The sequence below is a fragment of the Schistocerca serialis genome, chromosome 1 (genome assembly GCF_023864345.2).
Source record: "Schistocerca serialis cubense isolate TAMUIC-IGC-003099 chromosome 1, iqSchSeri2.2, whole genome shotgun sequence".
NCBI classification, from domain to species: domain Eukaryota; kingdom Metazoa; phylum Arthropoda; class Insecta; order Orthoptera; family Acrididae; genus Schistocerca; species Schistocerca serialis.
Window position 1 is genome coordinate 1,117,560,455 of NC_064638.1, and position 25,989 is coordinate 1,117,586,443.

Genomic DNA, 25,989 nt, shown 5'->3' on the forward strand with positions numbered 1-25,989 from the left:
AAAGCAGTATTTCATTTGAGCACATAGACGTATCATGACACTGCACTGAACAGATATTTGAAAGTTGTGCAGCATTAGTTAAATTTAGTGAAACTAAACTTCTAATTGCTGTTGTTTATAGGTCCCCTAACTCCGACTTCAGAGCATTTTTGCTTAAGCTAGAGGGGGTTCTTGATTCACTTTGTAGGAAGTACCAGAAAGTAGTTATATGTGGTGGCTTCAATATTAATTTTGTACATGATTGTGCAAGGAAAAGGATGTTGGTAGATCTCTTAAATTCATAGGATCTGATGCAAACTGTGTTTTTTCCAACTAGGGTGCAGGGGAATAGTAGCACAGTCATAGACAATATTTTTATTCATTCTTCATTACTAGATGGGCATTCTGTTAGTAAAAGGGTCAATGGCCTTTCAGACCATGATGCACAAATTTTAACATTAAAAGGTTTTTGTACTCAAACCAACGCCGTATTTAATTACAAACTACGTAGGAAAATTAATCCAACAGCAATAGAGAGTTTTTCAAAACTTGTCAAGGAACAAGAGTGGCAAGATGTTTATAGTGCTGATAATATAGATGATAAATACAATGCTTTCCATAACACATTTCTCGTGCTCTTTGAGAGTTGCTTTCCATTACAACATTCTAAACGGGGTACTAGCAGTAATGGACAGCCCGGTTGGCTGACTAGTGGGATAAGGATATCATGTAGAACAAAGCGGGAATTATATCAAAATGTTGGAAGTAGTCACAATCAAGCTATGGTGGCCCATTACAAACAGTATTGTAAGGTGCTTAAAAATGTTATTAGCAAGGCAAAAAGTATGTGGTATGCAAATAGAATAGCTAATTCACAGGATAAAATTAAAGCCATATGGTCAGTTGTGAAGCAAGTGTCTGGTCAGCAGCACAAGGTTGATGATATAAAGTCAGTTCGCAGTAATAATATTTCAGTTACTGATAAATCAGATGTATGTACAGTATTTAACAACCATTTTCTGAGCATTGCTGGTGAATTAAATAAAAATTTATTTTCTACAGGAAATCATATAAATTTCCGAGATTGACGTCTGAAATACTCCTCTGTGATACAGACGAGAGGGAGATTGAGTCAATAATTAAATCACTGAAGACTAAGGACTCTCATGGTTATGATGGAGTGTCTAGTAGAATATTAAAGTACTGTGCTGTTCATGTTAGCCCTGTATTTAGCCATATTTGTAATTTTTCCTTTAGGAATGGTCAGTTTTCTAAGCAATTAAAGTACTCATTAGTAAAGCTGCTTTATAAAAAGGGAGAAAGGGATAATGTAGATAATTTTAGACCTATTTCTATGCCATCAGTGTTTGCAAAAGTTATCAAAAAGGCTGTGTATGTAAGGTTAATTGATCATTTTATATCACACGATTTGCTATCAAATGTACAGTTCGGCTTTAGAAGTTGTTTGACAACTGAAAATGCTATATTCTCTTTTCTCTGTGAGGTACTGGATGGGCTAAACAAAAAGTTTCGAACGTTTGGCGTATTTTTTGATTTAACTAAGGCTGACTGTGTTGATCTCACAATATTGCTCCAGAAGTTGGATCATTACGGAATAAGGGGAGTAGCTCACAACTGGTTCTCCTCTTACTTTAGCAACAGGCACCAAAAGGTCATTATTCACAATGTTGATAACGGCTGTGATGTGGGATCTGAGTGGGGTACTGTCAAGTGGGGGAGGGGGGGGGGGTGCCCCAGGGATCAGTGTTGGGGCCGCTCCTGTTCCTTATTTATATAAATGATATGCCCTCTAGTATTATGGGTAACTCTAAAATATTTCTGTTTGCTGATGACACTATCTTGGTAGTAAAGGATGTTGTGTGCAACATTGACTCGGTTTCAAGTAGCGCAGTTCATGACCTCAGTTCATGGCTTGTAGAAAATAAACTAACATTAAATCACAGTAAGACTCAGTTTTTACAGTTTCTAACACACAATTCAACAAAACCCGACATTTTAATCTCACAGAATGGGCATAAGATTAGTGGAACTGAACAGTTCAAATTCCTAGGTGTTCAGATAGATAGTAAGCTGTCGTGGAAAGCCCACGTTCAGGATCTTGTTCAAAGACTTAATACTGCCATTTTCACTATTCGAACGGTATCGAAAGTGAGTGATACTTCAACACGTAAATTAGTCTACTTTGCTTATTTTCATTCACTTATGTCATATGGTATTATGTTTTAGGGTAACTCTTCCCATTCTAGAAGGATATTTTTGGCTCAGAAATGGGCGGTTCGGGCAATAAGTGGTGTGAGTTCACGAACCTCTTGTCGACCTCTGTTCACGAGTCTGGGTATTTTGACATTGGCCTCTCAATATGTATATTCCTTAATGTCATTTCTTGTTACCAATATTAGTTTATTTCCAACAATAAGCAGCTTTCACTCGGTTAATACTCGGCAGAAATCAAACTTCCATTTGGATCGGACTTCCTTAACTCTTGTGCAAAAAGGTGTGCAGTATACTGCTGCATCCATTTTCAATAAGCTGCCACTCAAATTCAAAAATCTTAGCAGTAATCCACGTGCTTTCAAATCAAAACTGAAGAGTTTCCTCATGGGTCACTCCCTCTATTCTGTCGAGGAGTTCCTTGAAAAATTAAGCTGATCTCATTTTAATGCTGATAGCGTTTGCTTAAACTTATGGACTGATTTTCTTTCAGGTTCATGAACATTTATTTTTATCTGTTATTACTTTTATGTTGTAAGTTCATGTACTGACACGTTCCATGACCTTGGAGATTTTCTCCTCAATTTGGTCCTACGGAACTTGACATGTAAATAAATAAATAAAAATAAATCTGCCTCTCAGTCTTCCTCAGTCTGCCTCTACATTTTTCAGCCCATGGCTGATTCTGTTTAGAATATATGTCTCCCCACTTTTTCCTGTCCTCCCAACATGTCTTTCTCCAGTCTGCCTCAGTCTACTACTCTCTTCGTCACACATTCCTTCACTCCAATGATTCATCTGCCTCTGTCTCCTCTAGGTCTCTAGCCTCCTGTTATCATCTCATGGGCATGTCTCAGTATCCTGCCAACTCTAATTCCTCTAACATGTCCATATGACCTTAATCTTGTCTTTTCTATGGTCTCTTGAATTGGCTCCTCTTTCAGTATTTCTCTCACTGTCTCATTCCTTCCTCTATCCACTCTAGTAAGCCTTATTCTGCTTCTTTCACATTTCATTTCACAAGCATGTATCCTGCTCACCTGCCTTTTCTATGTTACCCACATTTCTGATGCATATTTGAGCATTGGAGCATAATATGTTTGATATTACATTTGATTTCATTTTCTTGCTCTAGAACACGCTTCTTCCACCCTGCAGGAAATAATGGCTTGTTATCTCCTTGTCTTTCTGTCACTGTCTTCTATTATGCTCCCCAGGTACTTGAAATTTTCCACTTACTTTAGTACTTGCCCTCTAATATTTATACCCGTTGCTGCCTTTGCCTTATTCCTCATTGTCACCATCACTTCACCTTTCTTTGTATTCAATTTCAATCCACGCTGTCCCACCACTTCCACCCATACATTTAGTATTTCTTGTACATCTCCATCTCCATTTCCCCGCATCATTAAAATGTCTACAAACACCATTGCCCTTATATTTTCATCTCCTATCTATACTGCCACCTGTAATCTATAACAGTGATGAATCTTCAAACAATGGAAAATCCAGGATGGAATGTAACAGTATCATGAAAAGGAAAGTTGCCACTCACCATATAGTGGAGATGCTGAGTTGCAGATAGGCTCAACAAAACGACTATCATAAATAAAGCTTTTGGCCAGTAAGTCCTCCATCAAAAATAGACGACAGACAGACAGACAGACACACACACACACACACACACACACACACACACACACACACACACACACACACACACACACTCATGCAACCGCAACTCACATACGCATGACTGCAGTCTCAGGCAGCCCTGTGTGGCTTCAGTTGCCTGAGACTGCAGCCACATGTGTGTGTGTGTGTGTGTGTGTGTGTGTGTGTGTTTGTGTGTGTCATCTATTTTTGACAAAGCCCTTACTGGCCAAAAGCTTTATTTGTGACAGTCTTTTTGTTGTGCCTACCTGTGACTCAGCTTCTCCGCTACATCGTGAGTAACAACTTTCCTTTTCATTATAGTGATGGCCGGCCGAAGTGGCCGTGCGGTTAAAGGCGCTGCAGTCTGGAACCGCAAGACCGCTACGGTCGCAGGTTCGAATCCTGCCTCGGGCATGGATGTTTGTGATGTCCTTAGGTTAGTTAGGTTTAACTAGTTCTAAGTTCTAGGGGACTAATGACCTCAGCAGTTGAGTCCCATAGTGCTCAGAGCCATTTGAACCATTTTTTATAGTGATGAATCTTCTCAACACCTTGGCAACACAACACATCAAAGACATTCCCCTACAGCTTTTTCACAAAGTCTGTCTTCTCTCCTCCTGCTGCTAGACAACTCACACTTCCTTGATATATTTCCTTTATTCGTCTCACAGTCAGCCTTTGAATTTTCCTTTTCTGAATGGTTTCCCATATCTTGCTTCTTTTCACACTTATCATAGGCCTTGTAAATGACCAAAAACGTTGTTACTAAGTACCTACCATATTCATAGTGTCTTCCTTGATGTTGCCTCATCTGCACCTATATATTGTTCCTCTCTCAGATCTCCTCCTACTATCTTCCATACCCTCTTTTCTGGAATCTTCTCAAATATCTTGGCAGCATAATACATCAAAGTCACTCCTCTATTAGGTTTTCACAGAGTTTCCTGCAAATCATCTTCAAAATTTGCACTATGATTCCTTTTTTCCTGTCTACAGGCATCCTTCTTTATTTCTATATTGTTCACATGGTCTGATTGAGCCATTGCACCTCCACAGCTACTCTCACCATCTCCAGACTTCCTTCATCCAGTATAAGTAGTTTTCCTCCTTTCTTGGTGTTTATCACTTCCTCTTTCTGAAATAAATAATTCAGATAATTAAATTAAATTTATGGGCAATAATTAAGAAAGATACTAAGAAATCACTTATGGAATGTGAGGACTATGTTACTAAAGAAACAGCTAAGTAACAAAAGATGGCAGCCAGGTTGCCAAAATATGTAATAAACACTAACTTTAAGTACAGTAGAGCATCGATTATCCGAACTTCGGTCAACCGAACGACTGCTTAACCGAACTGTGTACTTGCTCGCACTTGTTACTCTCCCACCCTACCATCCATCATCCCCCTCACTCCCAAACCAAGTATCCCACAGTAGTGGCCGCACTGGGCCACCGCTGGCGGAACATTACTTCTAATGGGGCCTTCACAAGGCGCTGCTGACCGGCCAAGCCGCCAGTCGCTGTGTTTCAACAATCAGCACACTTCTGTTGGCTTGGCACTGGCAGTAGAAGTAGCGGCAGTATCAAAGCTGTTCACAGCAACAGCTGCGCCAGCTTAGAGTTGAGGCGTGCCTCTCCGCGCAGTTTGAAGGATTGTGCGCCCCCAAGAAGAGCTTCTCGCGGTGCAAACAGTCACCTTCTGTTCTCTGTTACGACCACTTGTGCGCTGCTGCGTGAAGAAGTGAACTTGACGATACAAAATGCTTAAACATAAACGTGTTGTCCTTTCTATGAGGGACAAGTACGAGATTATTACTATATATTCCTACTGAAGTTGCCTTTGTATGTTACTTTGTAATACTAAAAGAGATGCCTGTTTTTATGAATAAATTTACTGTACAGTACTTCTTTTTGTCAAATAAACATGTACAGTGCGATTATCTGAACAAACCAGTTTTCCGAACACCCATGTCCCCCAATTAATTCGGATAATCGACGCTCTACTGTAGTTTAAAAGATAGTTGCAGGATTCTCAAACATATTCTCTGTTCGAATATAATGAATTTCCTTGAGACAGAGAAGTTTCTGTCCATCAGCACGGCTTTAGAAAGCATCACTCCTGCGACATGCAACTCGCCCATTTTTCACAAGATATCTTGTGAACCATGGATGAAGGGTATCAGACAGATGCCATATTCCTTGACTTCTGGAAAGCATTTGACTTGGTGCCCCTCTGCGGACTCCTGACTAAGATATGAGCATATGGGATTGGTTCCCAAATATGTGAGTGGCTCGAAGACTTCTTAAGTAATAGAACCCAGTAAATTGTCCTCAATGGTGAGTGTTCATCGGAGGTGAGGGTATCATCTGGAGTGCCCCAGGGAAGTGTAGTTGGTCCACTGTTGTTTTCTATCTACATAAATGATCTTTTGGATAGGGTGGATAGCAATGTGCGGCTGTTTGCTGATGATGCTGTGGTGTACGGGAAGGTGTCGTCGTTGAGTGACTGTAGGAGGATACAAGATGACTTGGACAGGATTTGTGATTGGTGTAAAGAATGGCAGCTAACTCTAAATATAGATAAATGTAAATTAATGCAGATGAATAGGAAAAAGAATCCCGTAATGTTTGAATACTCCATTAGTAGTGTAGTGCTTGACACAGTCACATCGATTAAATATTTGGGCGTAACATTGCAGAGCGATATGAAGTGGGACAAGCATGTAATGGCAGTTGTGGGGAAGGTGGATAGTCATCTTTGGTTCATTGGTAGAATTTTGGGAAGATGTGGTTCATCTGTAAAGGAGACTGCTTATAAAACACTGATACGACCTATTCTTGAGTACTGCTCGAGCGTTTGGGATCCCTATCAGGTCGGGTTGAGGGAGGACATAGAAGCAATTCAGAGGTGGGCTGCTAGATTTGTTACTGGTAGGTTTGATCATCATGCAAGTGTTACGAAATGCTTCAGTAACTCAGGTGGGAGTCTCTGGAGGAAAGGAGGCGTTCTTTTCGTGAATCACTACTGAGTAAATTTAGGGAACCAGCATTTGAGGCTGACTGCAGTACAATGTTACTGCCGCTAACTTATATTTCGCAGAAAAACCACAAAGATAAGATAAGAAAGATTAGAGCTTGTACAGCAGCATATAGGCAGCCATTTTTCTCTCATTCTGTTTTGGTGTGGAACAGGGAGAGAAGATGCTAGGTGTGGTACGAGGTACCCTCCGCCACACACCATATGGTGGATTGCGGAGTATGTATGTCGTTGTAGATGTAGATTGGCATGGACTGTTCAAGAGATAGTGCAATAAAATCAGTGTCTCATACATGCAGATAAACTACAATAACTCCATCATCTGCAAAATCACATAAGAATGTATTTAACTCTTTAAAAACTAAAACCTCTCACAAAGTTGAAGAAAAGTACTGAAATCCTTTTCTTCACATGCATTCAATGAATTCGGTAACACATACAACATATTACTCTCACAGAGGATATTTCAAGACAGCCTGTAATATTATGCAATTATCAGATCCCTTTACAAGAAAGGTAGTAAGACTGATATTATAAATTAACCAACCACTTACATTCTTCTCAAGGGTGCTGAAAAAATTTGCATACAAGAGCCATAACACACCTCTCTCAAGATTAAATTTTTAATCTCAATTTGAAATTCAGAAATATCTCTCCACAAAAGAAGGTATTTTTCAATTCATTAATCAGACTATACAAAATTTAAACAACAAAATGTTACCAACTGGTATTTTCTGTGACTTGCCAAAAGCATTTGGTTATGTAGTTTGCAGTATTCTCCTAGAGTATTATGGCATCAGAGATCTTGTGGGTAACTGGTTTTTGTTCTATTGGACTAAAAATATGAAGAATATTGCATTAAGGAACTTGGGGATTGTACTCAATGAAACAGCATCATCAGAATAGGGAATAATCACTACAGGTGTCCCACAGGAAAAAGTCCACTATTGATTTTCTATCATATATCCAAGAAGCAAAAACAATTCTCTTAGTTGATCATACAAGTATTATAATCAGGTCTGATGGAGTAACTTTAACATATGAAATGTAAATAATTTTTTCTTGAGAATGGGTAACTGGTTTTCTGCAAATGGACTGTCACTGAATGTAGATTAAGCACAATACAAGCAGTTCAGTGCCACACAAGACCTGGCCACTCAATTAGAAATGCTGTCAGAGGGAAAATCATTAATGAAACAGAGTATTCTAAAATCTTAGGTGTTCATACTGATGAAAATCTTATCTGGAAGTTACATGTCACCAATCTTAAATGTCTAAGATCTGCAACTTTTGTGTTACAGATAATATCAAATTTTGGAGATAAAAAGGTCTAAAAGTTGAGTTACTTCCCGTGCCTTCATTCATTAATGCCTTTTGGCATCATATTCTATGGTCGCTCATCACTAAGAAAAAAGGGATTCTTGAAAAGAAGTGTGTAATGAAGTATAGTAAGTGGTGTCCATTCTCAATCACCATTCAAAAATTATAGTAACATTCATATATTATATAGTACTCAAAGGAAAAGTGATTTATGCTATATATTTTCTGTATAAAGTTGTACTATAATTGTAAAACTGACTCATTCCACATCATAGCGACACTTATGAGCCACAGAACATTAAAATAATTAATTATAGCCATAAGAACAGTTAATCCCTGTATAGTCTCTGATTCTCCAACCCTCTTCTTGCATACTAGCTGAAGGAACACTTTTTCCAATAACTTGCTTTGTCATCTGTTGTTTGTGCTTACATCTGCTGCTGCCTGGACAGTAGAAAGTTTTTGTTTGTCTAATTTATTTCTCTAAAAGATAAAGTGAAGCTGCTAGTGAACTTGGATATTTATGTCAAGCAATGTTTTATTCTTAGTGACAGTATTTGAAGTGACATAAACCACATCATTGATGGCAGTGCATAAGGATTACTGCCCACAAAGTTGGTTTCAAGTCCTGTTTAAAAACAAAAGTTAACTATCACTTATTGTTTTTGAAATAATTTACTGGTGTTTTTATCTACATCTACATCCATACTCCGCATGCCACCTGTGTGGTGGAGGGTACCTTGAGTACCTCTATCAGCTCTCCCTTTTATTCCATCTCGTATTGTTCATGGAAAGAAGGATTGTCGGTATGCCTCTGTGTGGGCTCTAATCTCTCTGATTTTATCCTCAAATTCTCTTCATGAGATATACATAGGAGGGAGCAATATACTGCTTGACTCCTTGGTGAAGGTATGTTCTCGAAACTTCAACAAAAGCTCGTACCGAGCTACTGAGTGTCTCTCCTGTAGAGTCTTCCGCAGGAGTTTATCTATCATCTCCGTAACGCTTTCGTGATTACTAAATGATCCTGTAATGAAGCGCGCTGCTCTCCATTGTATCTTCTCTATCTCTTCTATCAACCCTATCTGGTACAGATCCTACACTGCTGAGCAGTATTCAAGCAGTGGGCAAACAAGCATACTGTTACCTACTTCCTTTGTTTTCAGATTGCATTTCCTTAGGATTCTTCCAATGAATCTCAATCTGGAATCTGCTGTACCGACAATCAACTTTATATGATCATTCCATTTTAAATCACTCCTAATGCATACTCTCAGATAATTTATGGAATTAACTGCTTCCAATTGCTGACCTGCTGTATTGCAGCCAAATGATTAGGGATCACTCCCTCTATGCATTCGCAGCACATTACACTTGTCTACATTGAGATTCAATTGCCATTCCCTGCACCATGTATCAATTCGCCGCAGGTCCTCCCATATTTCAGTACAATCCTCCATTGTTACAACCTCTCGATATACCACAGCATCATCCGCAAAAAGCCCCAGTGAACTTCCGATGTCATCCACAAGGTCACTTATGTATATTGCTAACAGCAACGGTCCCACGACACTCCCGTGCGGCACACCTGAAATGACTCCCACTTTGGAAGACCTCCCTCCATTGAGAATGACACTTTGCACTCCGCTATCCAGGAACTCCTCAATCCAATCACACAATTGGTCTTACCTTTTTCATTAAATAACTGTGGGGAATTGTATCGAACACCCTGCAGAAGTCAAGAAACACGCCATCTACCTGGGAACCCGTGTCTATGGCCCTCTGAGTCTTGTGAACAAATAGCACGAGCTGGGCTTCACACGATTGTCCCTTTTGGATCCATGCTGATTCCCACAGAGCAGATTTCTAGTCTCCAGAAAAGTCGTTATACTCGAACACAATACGTGTTCCAAAATTCTACAATGATTCGACGTTAGAGATACATCTGTTCAATGTCCCTTCTTGAAAATGGGGATGACCAGTGTCCCCCTCCAATCCCTTGGAATGCTACGCTCTTCTAGAGACCTATGGTACACCGCTCATCAAGTTGATGTTTTAATGTTTGCTATTATAGTGTATGCCACAATACACTGCTGCTATAAAGTCTTCTTATGATTCCAACCAGTTCAATTTTTAGGCTGTCCTAAGATTTCAGGTAGAATCTCTCTCCTTTTTTTGTCTGGGGAAGGGAAGATAGCTTTTCCTTAACTTTGTCAGACACCATGCAAATTCATGTGTTGAGAAAAGACAAAATAAGTTTGAGTTTAACACTGAGGGCATTTGAGATGAAACTGACTGTGGCTCTTTCAAACACTTTGTCTTGCTGTTTGGATGAAGTGAGTTAACAGAACTAAAAAAATCTAAATCTTGATGGATATTTGAATGCTTGCACCTCCTACATGTAATTGGAAGCACAATAAACTTCTGCAGCACTATAGAAAGTTACCAGTTCTTTGAACATGTTTTATTTATGTAATTACAGATTGAAAGAAATCCACTATCTCAAAATTTACACAAACTGGAATTGGTACCAGAATTTCTCTCATTAGAAGAAGGCTTAGAAGGAGCTTTAGAAGTAAGTAATGATGCCATTTTTATCTAACTTTAATGTTCATTCGCACTCTACATTTTATAGATGCCACCATGAGGGAGGTCACTCAGTGACATAATACAAGTGAAACTATGGATTACTACAGAACTGCTCCCTATTTTCACATAAGACACAAAAAAACTGTCATCAAATTGTTTTGCTAAACGCTATGTGCACTTAAAAAGAATCTATATTTGTGTCACTGCACAGTCACTCTTCATCTACTATGACATCTTTAACAATTATAAATTCTGGGTAAAAGGTTTTTGGTTAAGTTGCCACATTAAATTCGTAGGAAGTTTTTATCTTGATTTTTGACACAGCAAATTAACCAAGAACATTTCATCCAAGAATTGTCTAGAAAGACTTTGTATCTAATCATCTTAACCAATTCATATTGAAGAACACTGGTAACAGTTATTATATACAATATAAGAAGAATTACTCACATTGATGATTGTTTCTTTCAGTGCTAACATGACTTTTTAGAACCAGAATCAAGCTCTTCCTCTTAAGAGTTCTCCTGAGGTTTGTTTTAGTTCATGGTTTGGGATTTATTTATTTATGGATTCCCTTCCCGTTTCCACAGTCGTCAGTTAACCTAAGGGAGGAAATATGTGTATGCCACCTGTCTGAATTATGTAAACTTAGTTGTAATGTGTTATCATATTTTAGCTGCTTGTGGTGTATGTTTTGCAAGGTGGAGATTGGTAACCAGTTTGTCATTTGTCTAAGCACATGTGGAAGCCTGCCTAAAAACTGCAGCTATGGTGTTTTGTGTGCAAGTCAAGGGGCCATCAATTAATTGTGTGGATTTGAGTAATGTCTGGCTCACATTCCTGTTATGCTGCGTGTTAACTCATATGAGCAGGTCACGCAGAATTCCATGATGTTATTTTGACAACTGTCGCCTTTTGTCTCATCAGAAACTTTATTCCTTTTCTACCTGTGTGCACTGTATCTGCAGTGTGAATAGAATGTTACCTAAATAATCTGGTAATCTTGTTGTGGTCCTCAGACAGACAACATTTTGCCCAGCTAGTTTATAAACTGTTATGACTCACCATTTCTACCTATAATTCTAACAGACTCACTGTGTTTATAAACCTCCTTGTAACTTCTGTGGTGATGGTAACCAATGACCAGTACTCACCTCAAAAACTCAACAATAACTTTTGCTAGGGCTTCTATTACATCTCATTATGCATTGAGATGGGGGATCTCCCATGCAAAATCTTACCTTTATCCTTCATCTTCTGTGGTATTCCACCATTAACTCAACCTACACAATATCACAGTCTGTCACTATACCAATCATGTAAGCAATTCTGAATCCCGAGTTCAACATTTCTTCCATACAAACAGCCTCTATTATTGCTTGGTATTTTTCATTTCCTAACAAGTGAAAGAAAACTCATCATATACTACATATAATTATTGCACAGTGTTCTGTGTGGGTATGAAATTAACCAGCCGCCCATCCACAAAAATGGACAGCACACAAAACTACTAATTTAATTACATTAAATGTATTCAGAATTGTGAATAGGGACAATCATTGACTGTAAAATGGAATGATGACAATGAAAATTTGAGCCAGACCAGAACCTGAACCTGGGAGTTGCATTACCATTTGGCTAGCCATGCACAGCCCATGGTTGGACCCAAACTTTCATTTTTCATCAACCATGCAGCTACAAATTGTGCTCATACATCCATTATGTGTATTTCTGTATAGGTGAAACATTTTACTTGAAAGTCGCTTGCTCAGTGTCGATGGATAAATAAATTTGAACTGATAATTAAATTGAAACCCTTAGCTGCCAACAGGTGTTGTTGATATACATCAATGGGGACAGCTGAAAATGTGTGCCTCGACCGGAACTCGAACCCAGGATCTCCTACTTACATGGCAGATACTCTATCCATCTGAGCCATCGAGGGCACGGAGGATAGTGCAACTGCAGGGACTTATCCCTTGCACACTTCCCGTGAGACCCACATTCCCAACTGTCCACAACCTACATTCATAGTGTTCCTAATAGACATTTTCCCCATTCACTCAGGACTAAGCTGATGAGTCCTGTAAGAGTTCATGCAAAGCGTGCACATTGGCACAGAAGAAGGTCAATGGCTGGTTAGCCTTTAACTATATGAAGATGGTATCTGTTCCCGAAAGAACAGCTTCCCTAGAATGAAATGATAATTAAATCGTAAGGCTTAGCTGCTGACAGGGATAAGTCCCTGAGTTGAACTATCCTCTGTGCCCTCGGTGGCTCAGATGGATAGTGTGTCTGCCATATAAGCAGGAGATCCCGGATTCGAGTCCCAGTTGGGGCACACATTTTCAGATGTCCCTATTGATGTATATCAACAAAACCTATTGGCAGCTAAGGGTTTTCATTTAATTATCATTTCATTCTAGAGAAGCTTTAGAGAACAGATACCACCTTCATATAAATAAATTTGATTTATTTCATAACAGTTGTAGTTGCCGCATGCCTTTACATTGTAATTCAGAATAATACAGGCACTAAAATATTGAAAAAACTTAATTTTCCAGTTGTTGGACAGATTGCTCACCACAATACTGATGTCTTAAATAGCTGCTTTAATGTGCTCCCAATTTTGATTCACCCTCTCTCCTGCCCCAATGGCAGCTCCTCTGAATAGTGTATTAAATGTTGGCTAGTCCCCATCTTTGACTACATCCTTCTCTCACTCTTACTGACTTCCTACAGCTTTGCCTGGAGCATATAGGCACTCAATGCTGAGGTTATCAGAATACAGCTTTGCCCTCAACTTTTGATCTCTCTTCACTTTACAAGCTTCTAACGCATTCTTCTCTTTCACTGAGATTTAATTCCTCTTTCTGTGCCTTTTCTCTCTCCCCCACATCCTGTCTCATGAAATGTATTTGCAGTTGTGAATATGGACTACCATCAGCTGTATAATGGAATAATGACAATGAAAATTTGTGCCACACTGGGACTTGAAGCTAGATTTTCCGCTTATCATGAGCAGTCACCTTGCCACTTGGCTATCTGAGCACGACCCATGGCCAGACCCAAACTTCCATATGTCAGCAACCATGTGTCCACAACCTGTAGACATACATCCATTATGTATATTCCCATACAGGGGAGATATTTTACTTGAAAGTCACTTGACCAGTGTCAGTAGATAGATACTATATTGCAGTGCCTTGTGCAGCGCATCATAATTTGGAATAACATAGCATGCAATATCGTATTTATCTGCTGACATTGGGTGACCAACTTTCAAGTAAGATGTCTCTCCTGTATGGGAATATACATAATAGATGTATGAGTATAGGTTGTGGACACATGGTTGACAACATATGGAAGTTTGGGTCTGGCCATGGGTTGTACTCAGATAGGCAAATGGTAAGGTGACTGCTCACGATAAGCAGGAAAGCTGCGTTCAAGTTTCAGTCCAGCACAAATTTTCATTGTCATTCCATTATACAGCTGATGGTAGTCCATATTCACAACTACGAATACATTTCATGTCTTTCTTTTGCTGCAGTGCCTCTTCCTTTAGACATCCGTGTATGTTTTAAGGAACTTTGCATCGTAATTCAGAATAACACAGGCACTGCAATATCATATGCATCATGTCTTCTAAGTTTTGTAATTATTATCAGTTTTAGAAGACATTTTCCACTGCCACTAAGAGCCATTTGTTCCCCACCTATTCTGAAATGAAACACTCCTCGAACCTTCCATGCCATGCACATTTTTCTACCTTCTTCCTATTCTAATCCAATCCTCTGACCTCACATCTGTGTGTGTGTGTGTGTAAAATGCACCTGCACTTCATCTGAAGGGAAGTACTTGTTGCTCCTTATTTCTTGTTTGTTATTTAACAGGTGATCACTTTTTCATCAAAATGTGTAGTTATATGTAATTTTTTATGGTCAGTTAGTTACAAAGATGTGAAAAACAAATTTTAATAAAAATATTCACTATGAGTGACATCAAAAACAATTTTTACTTGTGATTATGAATTTCAGGGGACTATTGCTTTTTCATGTGGTCAAGTTGATGCCCATACATACTTACAAAACAGCCAACACTCAGAAGAAAGTCTGTGTGGTTTAGGTGAAATTCCTGTTGTCAGTGGTGTTGGACATCAAAGAAGTTTCGCACTGAGACACAATTCACCATTAAGAAAAGCATTTGATAAAGGGTAAGCAAAGATCAGAATGCTATGTTCCTACTGCATCTACATCTAGATTTCACTCATCATTTAACAATTCTAACCTCCCTTAGCACCAAACAGGCCAACAATGTCAAATCTGAGACTACACTGATGTTCTAAAATGGGGCAACATGCAGTTGCTGTTTGGTATTAGTCAATCACAAATGGCGTATTTCATTTGTTTAAGACTTTATATCATAATATTTCTCTTGTGTTTTAACTTCATAGATGAATGAAATCTATAAAGTTTCTGTATATATACACCCTGTCTAAAAGAACTACAGTTCATGTTACATATCTGCAAGTATGGTAATACGTATTCATGCAGTCTCTCACATAATTTTAGATGGCTACTTAATCCCATATTGTTTTTTTATTGGCAGCACACTATCTTTATTAAAAGAAAATTTTTCAGTTCAGTTGAAAGAATGTCATTATACATTTTTTTACTTGGAAATATATACAAACAGATAATATTTAGCGTATTGTTTTCTGTGAAACTACTGAGGATGTTTGAAACAATCTATTGTTGTGATTTTGTAATAGTTTTCATGTGTCTCTATAATACATGTTACAAATTGCAAACAATGCGTATTCATTGAATTTTATATTTAATTTAAACCTGTATACTGAATAACACTTATATCAAAGAAAAATGAAGAAAAAAAAAAATAACACACACACACACACACACACACACACACACACACACACACACACACACAAAGTGATTGCGGGCCATACAGGGTTCAAGACAAGGCTTCAAAGGTGCATACAATGGATCATGCAGCAATACTATGTTGTGCATGAAAATGCTGAAGCCATGACAATTGTGTTTGACTTGCTGTTATTTCTAACTTTGGACTGGTGAATAAAAATTGGAGACAATCCAGAATGGTGTTACCAAACACATTCATGCAAGTAACTGAATTACTTCAAGGTCATTTAGTGGGCCTGCAAGAAAATGGATTCTTCATCTTAAAAGCTGGTCAACTTAGTGGGTGTAAGTTGTCAGCCAGGTGTTAACATTGGCTAATTATCCAAAGAAAATTTACACAATCATTGACCTGGTTCTCAATGGTAGTGGCATATAGTTTAATGATTGGATAGCCACATCAAATGACCATCTAGTATGGCTCATGGAGAATAAATTAGAACAAATTATGCAGCCAGGATATCATCAAACACTGCCAGCTAAGTTGCTGGAAACTGAATTATAAGTAAATCTACATCTACCTCTACATTTAGATACATACTCTGCAAGCCACCATACAGCGCATGGTGAATGGTATCCTATATCATTACTGATCATTTACATTTCTGTTCAACTTGCAGAGAAAATAACAGTCTATATGCCTCCATATGACCCCTAATTTCTCGTATCTTGTCTTTGTGAGCCTTATGCAAAATGTATGTTGGTGGCAGTAGAATCATTCTGTTATCAGCTTCAAATCTCAGTTCTCTAAATTTTCTCAGTTGTGTTCCTTGAAAAGAACATTAACTTCCCTCCAGTCATTCCCATTTGAATTCCTGAAGTATCTCCAGAATACCGACATGTTTTTCAAACCAACATGTACGATTCTAGTAGCCAGCCTCTGAATTGCTTCAATGTCTTCCTTTAATCTGATCTGGTGTGGATCCCAAAAACTCAAGCAGTATTTAACAGCAGTTTCCTTTATAGATGAACCATGCTTTCCCAAAATTCTCCCAATAAACTGAGGTCAGCCATTCATCTACCACGGTCTTCACGTGCTTGTTCAATTTCATATCACTTTGCAGTATTATGTCTGGATATTTAAATGATGTGACTGTGTCAAGCAGGACACTAATAGCACTGTATTTGAACATTAGAAGTTTGTTTTTCCTATTCATCTGCATTAACTTACATTTTCTAAATTTAGAGCTAGCTGCCATTATCACATCAACTATAAATTTTGTCTAAGTCATCTTGTATCCTTCTACTGTCACTCAACAATGACACCTTCCCATACATCACAATATCATCAGCAAACTGCCACAGATCGTTGCCCCACCTGACCACCAGATTATTTATATACATAGAAAATAACAGCAGTTTATCACTCTTTCTTCGGACACTCTTGGTGATACCCTGGTCTCTGATGAACACTCACATGCTTGTGCCTTTGTTGACAGTTTGCAGTGGGGCACTCTGTCAAATGCTTTTCAGAAATCTAGAAATATGGAATGGAATGCCTGTTGCTGTTCATCCTTAGTTTGCAGTATACCACATGAGAAAAAGGTAAGCTGAGTTTCACATGAGTGATGTTTTCTAAAACCATGCTGATTCATGGACATAAGCTCTTTATTCTGAAGGAAATTTTTTATATTCAAAATTATAATATGTTCAGGACTTCAGCAGCAAGCCAATGTTAAGGATATTGGTCTGTAATTTTGTGAGTCGTTTCTTTTACTCTTCTTATATACAAGAGCCACCTGCACTTTTTTCCAGTCTGTGAGACTTGGTGCTTGGCAAGAGATTTGGGATAAATGCAACCTAAGTAAGGGGCCAATGCCATAGCCGTGTGGGTCACCTATCTTATAAAGCTTTTATATACAAAATTATGCCTACTGACATTAGCAAGAGATACTGTGCAAGAACGATTGAATATTTATTTTTTATTTCATTTTATTTTTTTTTTACAAGAAAATTTTCGTTGTATTCACTTACCTGTCACAACTATATGAAACCTCAAAATCAAGTGGTCAGCGTTAAAAACAATTCAGTGGGACTTTTGACATTGTTTGTCCCCCACAAGAAAATCAAGACTTGAATTGAAACTGTTAATTTTAGCCTCAAATTACTATCTACATTCAGTCTATTTCTGTACTTATTTTTTGAGAAAAGTAAGGTCGAAAAGGCTTGTTCACACAGATAGGTCCTCAAAAAACCCATCAAATATTTGTCAAACACTTATCCAAGACGATACTGATGCTGTTTTCTTTTTCTTTTTTTTTTTTTTTTTCAAAAAATGAGTTTAGATACTGGTTACATGATATTTCAATTAACATTAATGAGTCTTCTTCACTTGATGACATTTATAATTTTTTAAGTACTCTTCTTCAAAGGGATTTCTGATCCATTGAATTTCACCATCAGTTTTAGGAAGTAGTTTCTAAAAGAAACATGAAAATGCTTAGATATTGCTGCAGTGAGTCTAGTTGGTTGAGTTCTCATTCATATGAACGAAGAACAAAATGTATAATTACAGTTTAAGATAAGTAACTAAAATAATTTATTATTAGTTTCGAAAACCGCATGTTCAGAAAATTAACAGTTTTAAATAAAGGCACTGTTTAAAGGAAATTGGTGATCTGTTATGGTTGTAGCTGATATTTTATCAATTTTGATTTCATTTGTTTCCAGATTAGATTAGATTAGATTTACTTTCATTCCAATTGATCCATAGTGAGGAGGTCCTCCAGGATGTGGAACGTGACAAATACTTACAACTAAAACAAATAAGCTAATGTACCATTCCACAGGTTGCAAGTGGAATGATCGTCATTTTTTAATGAACACTATATGAAAGTCATTTTACAAATACTAATGCACTGAATTTAAAATAAAAAAGTTTTTTATTTATTTATAAGGTAATAAACATGTAATACAACTACTATAATACTTATTTACAATGAACACATTACTGCACTGAAATAGTGCAGAAGTTAGATTGTGGTTGTTAAGCTTTTTATGGCTGCTGGCAAGTTATTGAAAATGTGTGTTCCTGAATAATGCACATCTTTTTGTACAAGACTAAGTGACTTTAAATCCTTGTGAAGATTATTCTTATTTCTAGTATTGATTCCATGAATTGAGCTGTTGGTTTGAAAAAGTGATATATTTTTAATGACAAATTTCATTAAGGAATAAATATATTGGGAAGCAGTAGTTAGTATCCCTAGTTCCCTAAACAGGCTTCTGCAGGATGTTCTTGAGTTCACACCACATATAACTCTTACTGCACGTTTTTGTGCCTGGAAAACTTTAGCTTGGCTTGATGAATTACCCCAAAAAATAATCCCACATGACATTATGGAATGAAAGTAAGCATAGTATGCCAGCTTTTTCATTTTTATATCCCCTATGTCTGACAAAATTTGCATTGCAAACAGAGATTTGTTAAGACGGTTCAGCAGTTCTGTGGTGTGCTCCTCCCAGTTGAATTTATTATCAAGCTGTAATCCCAAGAATTTAACACTGTCCACTTCTTCTATCTTCTTGTCATTGTGTGTTAGACATATTCTCGTGGGACACCCCTTACAAGTTCTGAACTGCATGTAGTGTGTTTTTTCAAAGTTTAGTGACAAAGAATTGGCTAGGAACCAGTGATTGCTGTCCACAAATATTTTATTAGCTGATCTTTCTAAGACTATGCTTGATTTGCTATTTATTGCAATGTTTGTATCATCGGCAAACAAAACAAACTTGGCATCTGGTAATGTTACTGATGAAAGGTCATTGATATACATAAGAAAAAGTAAGGGCCCCAAAATGGAACCTTGTGGGACCCCACATGTAATTAGTTCCCAGTTGGATGATGCCTGATAGCTTGATACATGTCTCTTCCCTAATAACATCCTTTGTTTCCTGCCAGAGATATAAGATTTGAACCATTTTGCAGCATTTCCTGTTACACTATAATACTCTAATTTACTCAAAAGGATATTGTGATTTACACAGTCAAAAGCCTTTGACAGATCACAAAATATACCAGTTGCCTGCAATTTTTTGTCTAATGAATTAAGCACATTTTCACTGTAAGTGTAGATAGCCTTATCAATATCAGAACCTTTTAGAAATCCAATCTGTGACTTTGACAGTATGTTATTTGAGATAAGATGGTTATAAAGCTGACTGTACATTACTTTTTCGAAAATTTTTGAGAATGCTGGTAACAGTGAAATTGGACAGAAATTTGATGCTATTTCTTTATCTCCCTTCTTAAACAGTGGCTTAACTTCAGCATATTTCAGCCATTCAGGAAATATTCCACTGATAAATGACTGGTTCCACAGATAGCTTAATATGTTACTTAGCTCAGAATCACATTCTTTAATTAACTTTGTTGATATTTCATCATACCCACTAGATGTTTTTGATTTTAAAGATTTTATGATGGACATTATTTCTGTTGGGGTAGTGAGGGTCAAATTCATGTTATGGAAGTTGCTTGAAATTTCTGGTCTGAGGTATTCCATAGCAGCATCTACTGAATCTGACAACCCCATCTTTTTGGTGACAGTTATAAAATGTTTATTAAAAAATTCTGCAACACTATACACATCTGTCACCAAAGTACCATTTACTCTTAATGCTATTTGTTCCTCTTCATGTCTGGTTCTACCGGTCTCCTCCTTCACTATATCCCATAATATAAATCATGTTAGAGTGAAAATATGTCAAAGGAATCTTGTTGCACTTGTTGACACCATGATTGAAGTTTCATTAATGTTGCTTCTGCTTTACCTTGCACAGAGTGCTTATGAAAGTCCTTGCCCTGTAGAGTTATTAAGAATGTTCAATGCACCAAAAATATTTGCCAATATGCCAGCCATGTGAACCACTCTTCACTGGTCACATACTCTAAGTAGCAACTTGCAAGTTTTCCATCACAATCCCCACTCATAAGTAAAATCCTGACAGAATTTGTGGCTTGACAGCTACCAAACTGCACTGTGAAATGGAATCTGTGTGTGTCCATCACTCATTTCACCATGCAAAATACCAAGCAGTCACGAGCTTTTAGACCTTGCTTTAATGAACATGACGATTTCTATTGCATCATCAAGAGATTTTTGGAACGCACATCCCAACCTTCAAGTACAAGAGCCTACATATGCTGACAGGTGACCACTGAACCAAGGAAGCTACAGTATGAATACCAGCCATAGCGCATCCCATCAGTTCACAAAGCTGGACACACTGACCATTTTATTTCATTTCCTTTCACAAATTTGTCAATAGATTTGAAAGTATCTTCATAGCTGTTTTTGTTGGAAAAGACTGGCAAAATGGCAGTTATTCTTCCATACTGTCACTCAACTCATAACAACGAAAAGCTAATAAATTAGCATGGTCAGCAATGTCTGTGCTCTCATTAAGCTGCAGCAAAAAATTTTCAGTTTGTATCAGAGCAGTAATGACAACTTCTTTCACATTTTTGGCGTTTCATCAATTCTTCTCTTCAAAGTTGTATTTGATAACAGAATTTCATTTATTTTTGTGTACATTTTTCATCAAACAAAGCATACTTATCACCATTCTTCTCCCAAGATGTGAGCTGATCCCTTCCTTGTAATTAACAAAGATAGCTCATAAGAATCTCTGGTACTTAGCATATTTTGATTTGAAGACTTTTTCTTGGTAGATTTAGTCATAGAACAATTTCTTTTCTTGACTTGAAAGAATTTGAGAGATTTAGCTACACATTCCTGATGCTTAGTTGATAGATGCCTTTCAAGTTTTGATAGTCTGATACATTCATTGGATAGCATTTCTAAACAAGTCACATATAGTGGCATAGGCTCTTCCTTGGCACCAGAATATGTGAAACCATGTTTTAAAAAGTCAGAGTCATATTTATAAAAATATGTTTCAGTCTTTTTGCTATTTTGCTGTTACTTGGACTCGACCATTGACAGTCTCACTACTTATAAAATCGGATGTGCCAATTCCTTCATCACTTCACTGCTTCATTTTACGGCAAGACCCCATCAAAAAAAAAAAAAAAAAAAAAAAAAAAAAAAAAAAAAAAAAAAAAAAAAAAAAAAAAAGAAAAAGGATCTGTATAGATGTATCTGTATTGATGTAAAGTAGCACTAGCTAATAACAGCCACATCCCTACAATACAATGTAGTCACTGACTAAAGGTGGGGTTTCACATACAAGTGATGCAGCAGTGCTGTAACTGGGCCGTGATTCCACTGAAGTGGCTAGAAGTATTGTTGTAGGAATTTAAATGGCAGTGTTCACACTCATCCTTGGCACGACCATGACAGTGCAAACTATGATCTTGCTGTCACCGTACCTATGTGTCACTCATTGTCTTCAGTTTCATATTAACATATCCCTTCTTTAATGAGTTTTCTTATGTTGTCACAAAAATTCTGAGACACTGTTAAATGCATTTTGACAATAACAGACACATCTCTACAATACAATGTAGTCACTGACTGAAGGTGGGGTTTCACATACAAGTGATGCAGCAGTGCTGTAACCGGGCCATGATTCCACTGATGTGGCTAAAAGTATTGTTGTAGGAATTTAAATGGCAGTGTTCACACTCATCCTTGGCATGATCATGACAGTGCAAACTATGCTCTTGCTGTCACCGTACCTATGTGTCACTCATTGTCTTCAGTTTCGTATTAACATATCCCTCCTTTAATGAGTTTCCTTATGTTGTCACAAAAATTCTGAGACATTGTTCAATGCATTTTTACAGACTGGGAAATTGCTCATATAACATTAAATTCCAGTTGTAAAAGTGTACCTCAGTTGTAAGAGATTTTTTATGTCTCCACTGTTAATGATTACCCACCAGAGCTAGGCATTTTTAAGAAAATTTACAGAGAAAATAGTATTTAGAAGTCGCTACAATCTTAGTCATTGCAGTCATCCATACAGTTTGAGTTGTATCTCTTTGCCTTCAAACATCATTATCTCCACATGTGGAAACAGAATATGTTTGCATTAATGTTTCTTTTGTTGCAGTTTTGTAAAAAAGTGTCGAAGACAGTGTACAATACACACATGTGTCAGATATCAGCTATAACAGTGCATAAATTATATGCAGACTGACTTTTCGATGTATTCTGAAATTTTATCTGTAAAAATTACAGGCAATATTCAACAACAGTTTTCTCTTTTCTCTCTCTCCTTCTTTATTTTGCAATGACTTAGCTATAAAAATTATTGTACATGCTACAATTCAATATCTGAATATCAGTTCTACAAAACTGCAGAAATACGGATTCTATTAGCAGCCAAATATATGGACAAGTCCGTGAATACTATGTCAGCATTATCTCCACAGTAACTGAGTGAGATGGTATAATAGCTGACACTCTGAACTTATATTCAAGACAACCGGTTCAGTTCTTGGGTTGGCCATCCAGACATCGGTTTTCTGCAGTCACCCAAGCAAGTGCCAGTATGGTACCTTAAGAGGGCCATGCCTGCCTCCTTCCCCTGAAGTAGTATGAAATTCAAGCAAAGCTCCATCTCTAGTCATCTTTGCTGTGTAGCAGTGGATGGGAGGTAGCATACCAATCTTCCTCCCTCCTTTCTTGTTGTAGCTGGATATTGAATGAGCAATTCAAGCAAGTCATCCTTGTGAACAATTGCATCTGACAAAATACTAACTCAACAAATTACAATCAGATTGTGGCATGTTATGTGTTAACACCATGAGCAGACAGCCAAGGATGCACATTAGATGTGTAGTGCAGTCTGCAGGTGTGCAGATTTTATCTTTTTTTTTAAACAACAACAAAAAAAAGGAGGGGCAGGGCAGATTTGATATGATAAAATGGACCATTACCTTGTGGATGTTATATGATAGCGATAAATTTCGACTCTTATGTAATTCTGTACTCACTGACCCTGACAACTGATGAGTCAAACCCCTGAAGCTTCCAATAATTTTTATATTGTCTTTTGAATCTTGACCAGTGTTCATGGCCCAGTGCCACACTGCCCATGGTGCTCAAGTGGGCCATGGCCCATAGGTTGGGAACTGCTTTTGTAAAACCATATTGGAATTCCATTTAGACTTGCTGACTTATTTATTTTCAACTCTTTCAACTGTTTCTATATGCCAGGGATGCCTATTACTATGTCATCCATACAGGAGTCTCTGTGATGGTCACATGATGGTATGTTTGTATGATTCTCCTGTGTGAAGAATGTTATAGGCAAAATTTAAAACTTTGGCTTTCCTTTAGCCATCACACCAGACTACTCAATGAGTGACTGATTAGAAGCCTCAGAGCCACTTAGCTGTGTCATGTATGACCAGAATTTTCACAGATTCTGAGCCAGATCTTTTGCTGAGGTATGACGGCAGTAGTTGTTGTATGTTTTAGGCATAGATCTTATCATAGACACATGAACCTCTACTACCCTTTGCTTGTCAACATTTGCATGTTGTCTTTTGAACGGAGAGTGCAACAGCCTTTGCTTGCTCAGCATTTTCTGAATTTCATTGTTAAGCCACTGTGGGTCCTCACCATCCTTAATCCACTCACTAGACACATACTTCTCCAGAGCATGATTTACAATCTGTCTGAACTTTGCGCATAATTCCTCTACATCCATCATACCAGAACTTAATGAAGTCAATTAATTGTCTAAGTGGGATGCTAACAACTGCTTATCTGCTCTTTCAAGTAGAAACACTCTCCTAGATTTCTTGACTGTTTTATTAACTTTAGTTATCATCGTCACTGTGTGGCCCTTGGCAGATTTCTCTCACATCTAATTACTATGAAGGCTGTGTGAACTGAAGTAATAAAAGACTCAAATAAAAGGTTAATGGCTCACAGCTATGTTTAGTAATGAGAACAGACCTTCACCTGGTGGCAGTAATTTTCATTTGCAAGTCCACCTTCAACCACCATAATGGCAGCTGAAAGAATGTATCAGGCAACAATACAGGAACAACTCCAGGCATGATGTTGTTATGAGTCATGGTATTTATTGTATGACTGAAATCCTCTGATTTTTGTTAAGGGAACGCTAAAGACAAAAGTAAATCCAAGTCATCTTCCTGCTTAATCCGTTCTCATCCTTACAGTGACTGCGACTGGGCGAGATGGCACAGTGATCTGCACACTGGATTCACATTTGGGAGGATGATGGTTCAAATCCCCATCTCACTAACCAGATTTAGGTTTTTGTGATTTCCCCAAATTGGTAGAGGCAACTGTCGGGATGGTTCCTTGAAAGGGCATGGCTGATATCCTGTCCCATCCTTTCCTATTCTGAGTTTGTGCTTTGTTTCTTATGACCTCAATGTTGATGGGATGTTAAACTCTAATCTTCCTTTCTTCCTTATAGCGTTTTGGAGACACGATCTTTCAACAGGACACTGTCCATGCACAGATTTATTCTATTACTCTAAGTGCTCTCCAAAATTATTGTCAGTTCCCTGGACTGAAACAGTCACCTGACATGTCCCATATCATGTTACATGGAATAAACTGGGATAGAGTCAGGTGTGACCTGCATAGCCAACAATATCTCATCATCAACCGTATCATTCCCCTGAACAATGTGGAATGTTTCTGACCTGGATTTTAGCTTGGTAGTGGTGCTGCTCCTATTCGGTGTCTGGCTTCTCGCTATAATTTGGTTCCGTATTAAATTTTTAAATGATGAACCCAGCACTCCATTAGTTAGCTTGAGACCTTTTGACATATATTGACACCAGTAATATTATGCTGATAAGCTTGTATACAATACTTTACACAGTAAATTTAACACTGTTTTGCACCTGGCATACACTATGATTGTTTTGATGGAGTGGTAACATGAAACTGGTTTTATTTACATAGACACTGAGCATAGTAACCATTTAATATTAATGAAAAGAAAAGATACAGAGATATTCATTATTTGTACGACTGTTGCTGACTTACTGAATGACACCAGAGATGCCATCAGCTTGGCTACTTACAACAGACTGCTGAAGCATCATCCTTCCCACTTAGTAACAGATATGAATAAAAGCAAATGTAAAAATTTGATGTTACAATACATATTAATTATTGATGCAAAAGATAGCACAATTAGAGAACACAAAATTTTAATGGGCAGAAGAACAAGTCTGGTTAAGCACAATGTGTATTATCAGAAAGAAGGCAAAATTATAAGTACTGTTTTGTATAAATAAATTCTACTTCTGCAGGGATTCACAGAGCCTTCC

General features: G+C 37.7%; 1 protein-coding gene across 2 annotated transcripts in view; it reads left to right on the plus strand.

The window, feature by feature from the left end:
• Nucleotides 1-25,989, plus strand: part of LOC126416719 (uncharacterized) — a 112,263-nt gene that overhangs the window by 41,482 nt on the left and 44,792 nt on the right. For both annotated transcript variants that reach the window (XM_050084534.1, XM_050084542.1), the window contains 2 exons: nucleotides 10,709-10,801; nucleotides 14,853-15,028. In XM_050084534.1, coding sequence (XP_049940491.1) covers nucleotides 10,709-10,801; nucleotides 14,853-15,028 — 269 coding nt within the window. The remainder of the gene's footprint in view (nucleotides 1-10,708; nucleotides 10,802-14,852; nucleotides 15,029-25,989) is intronic.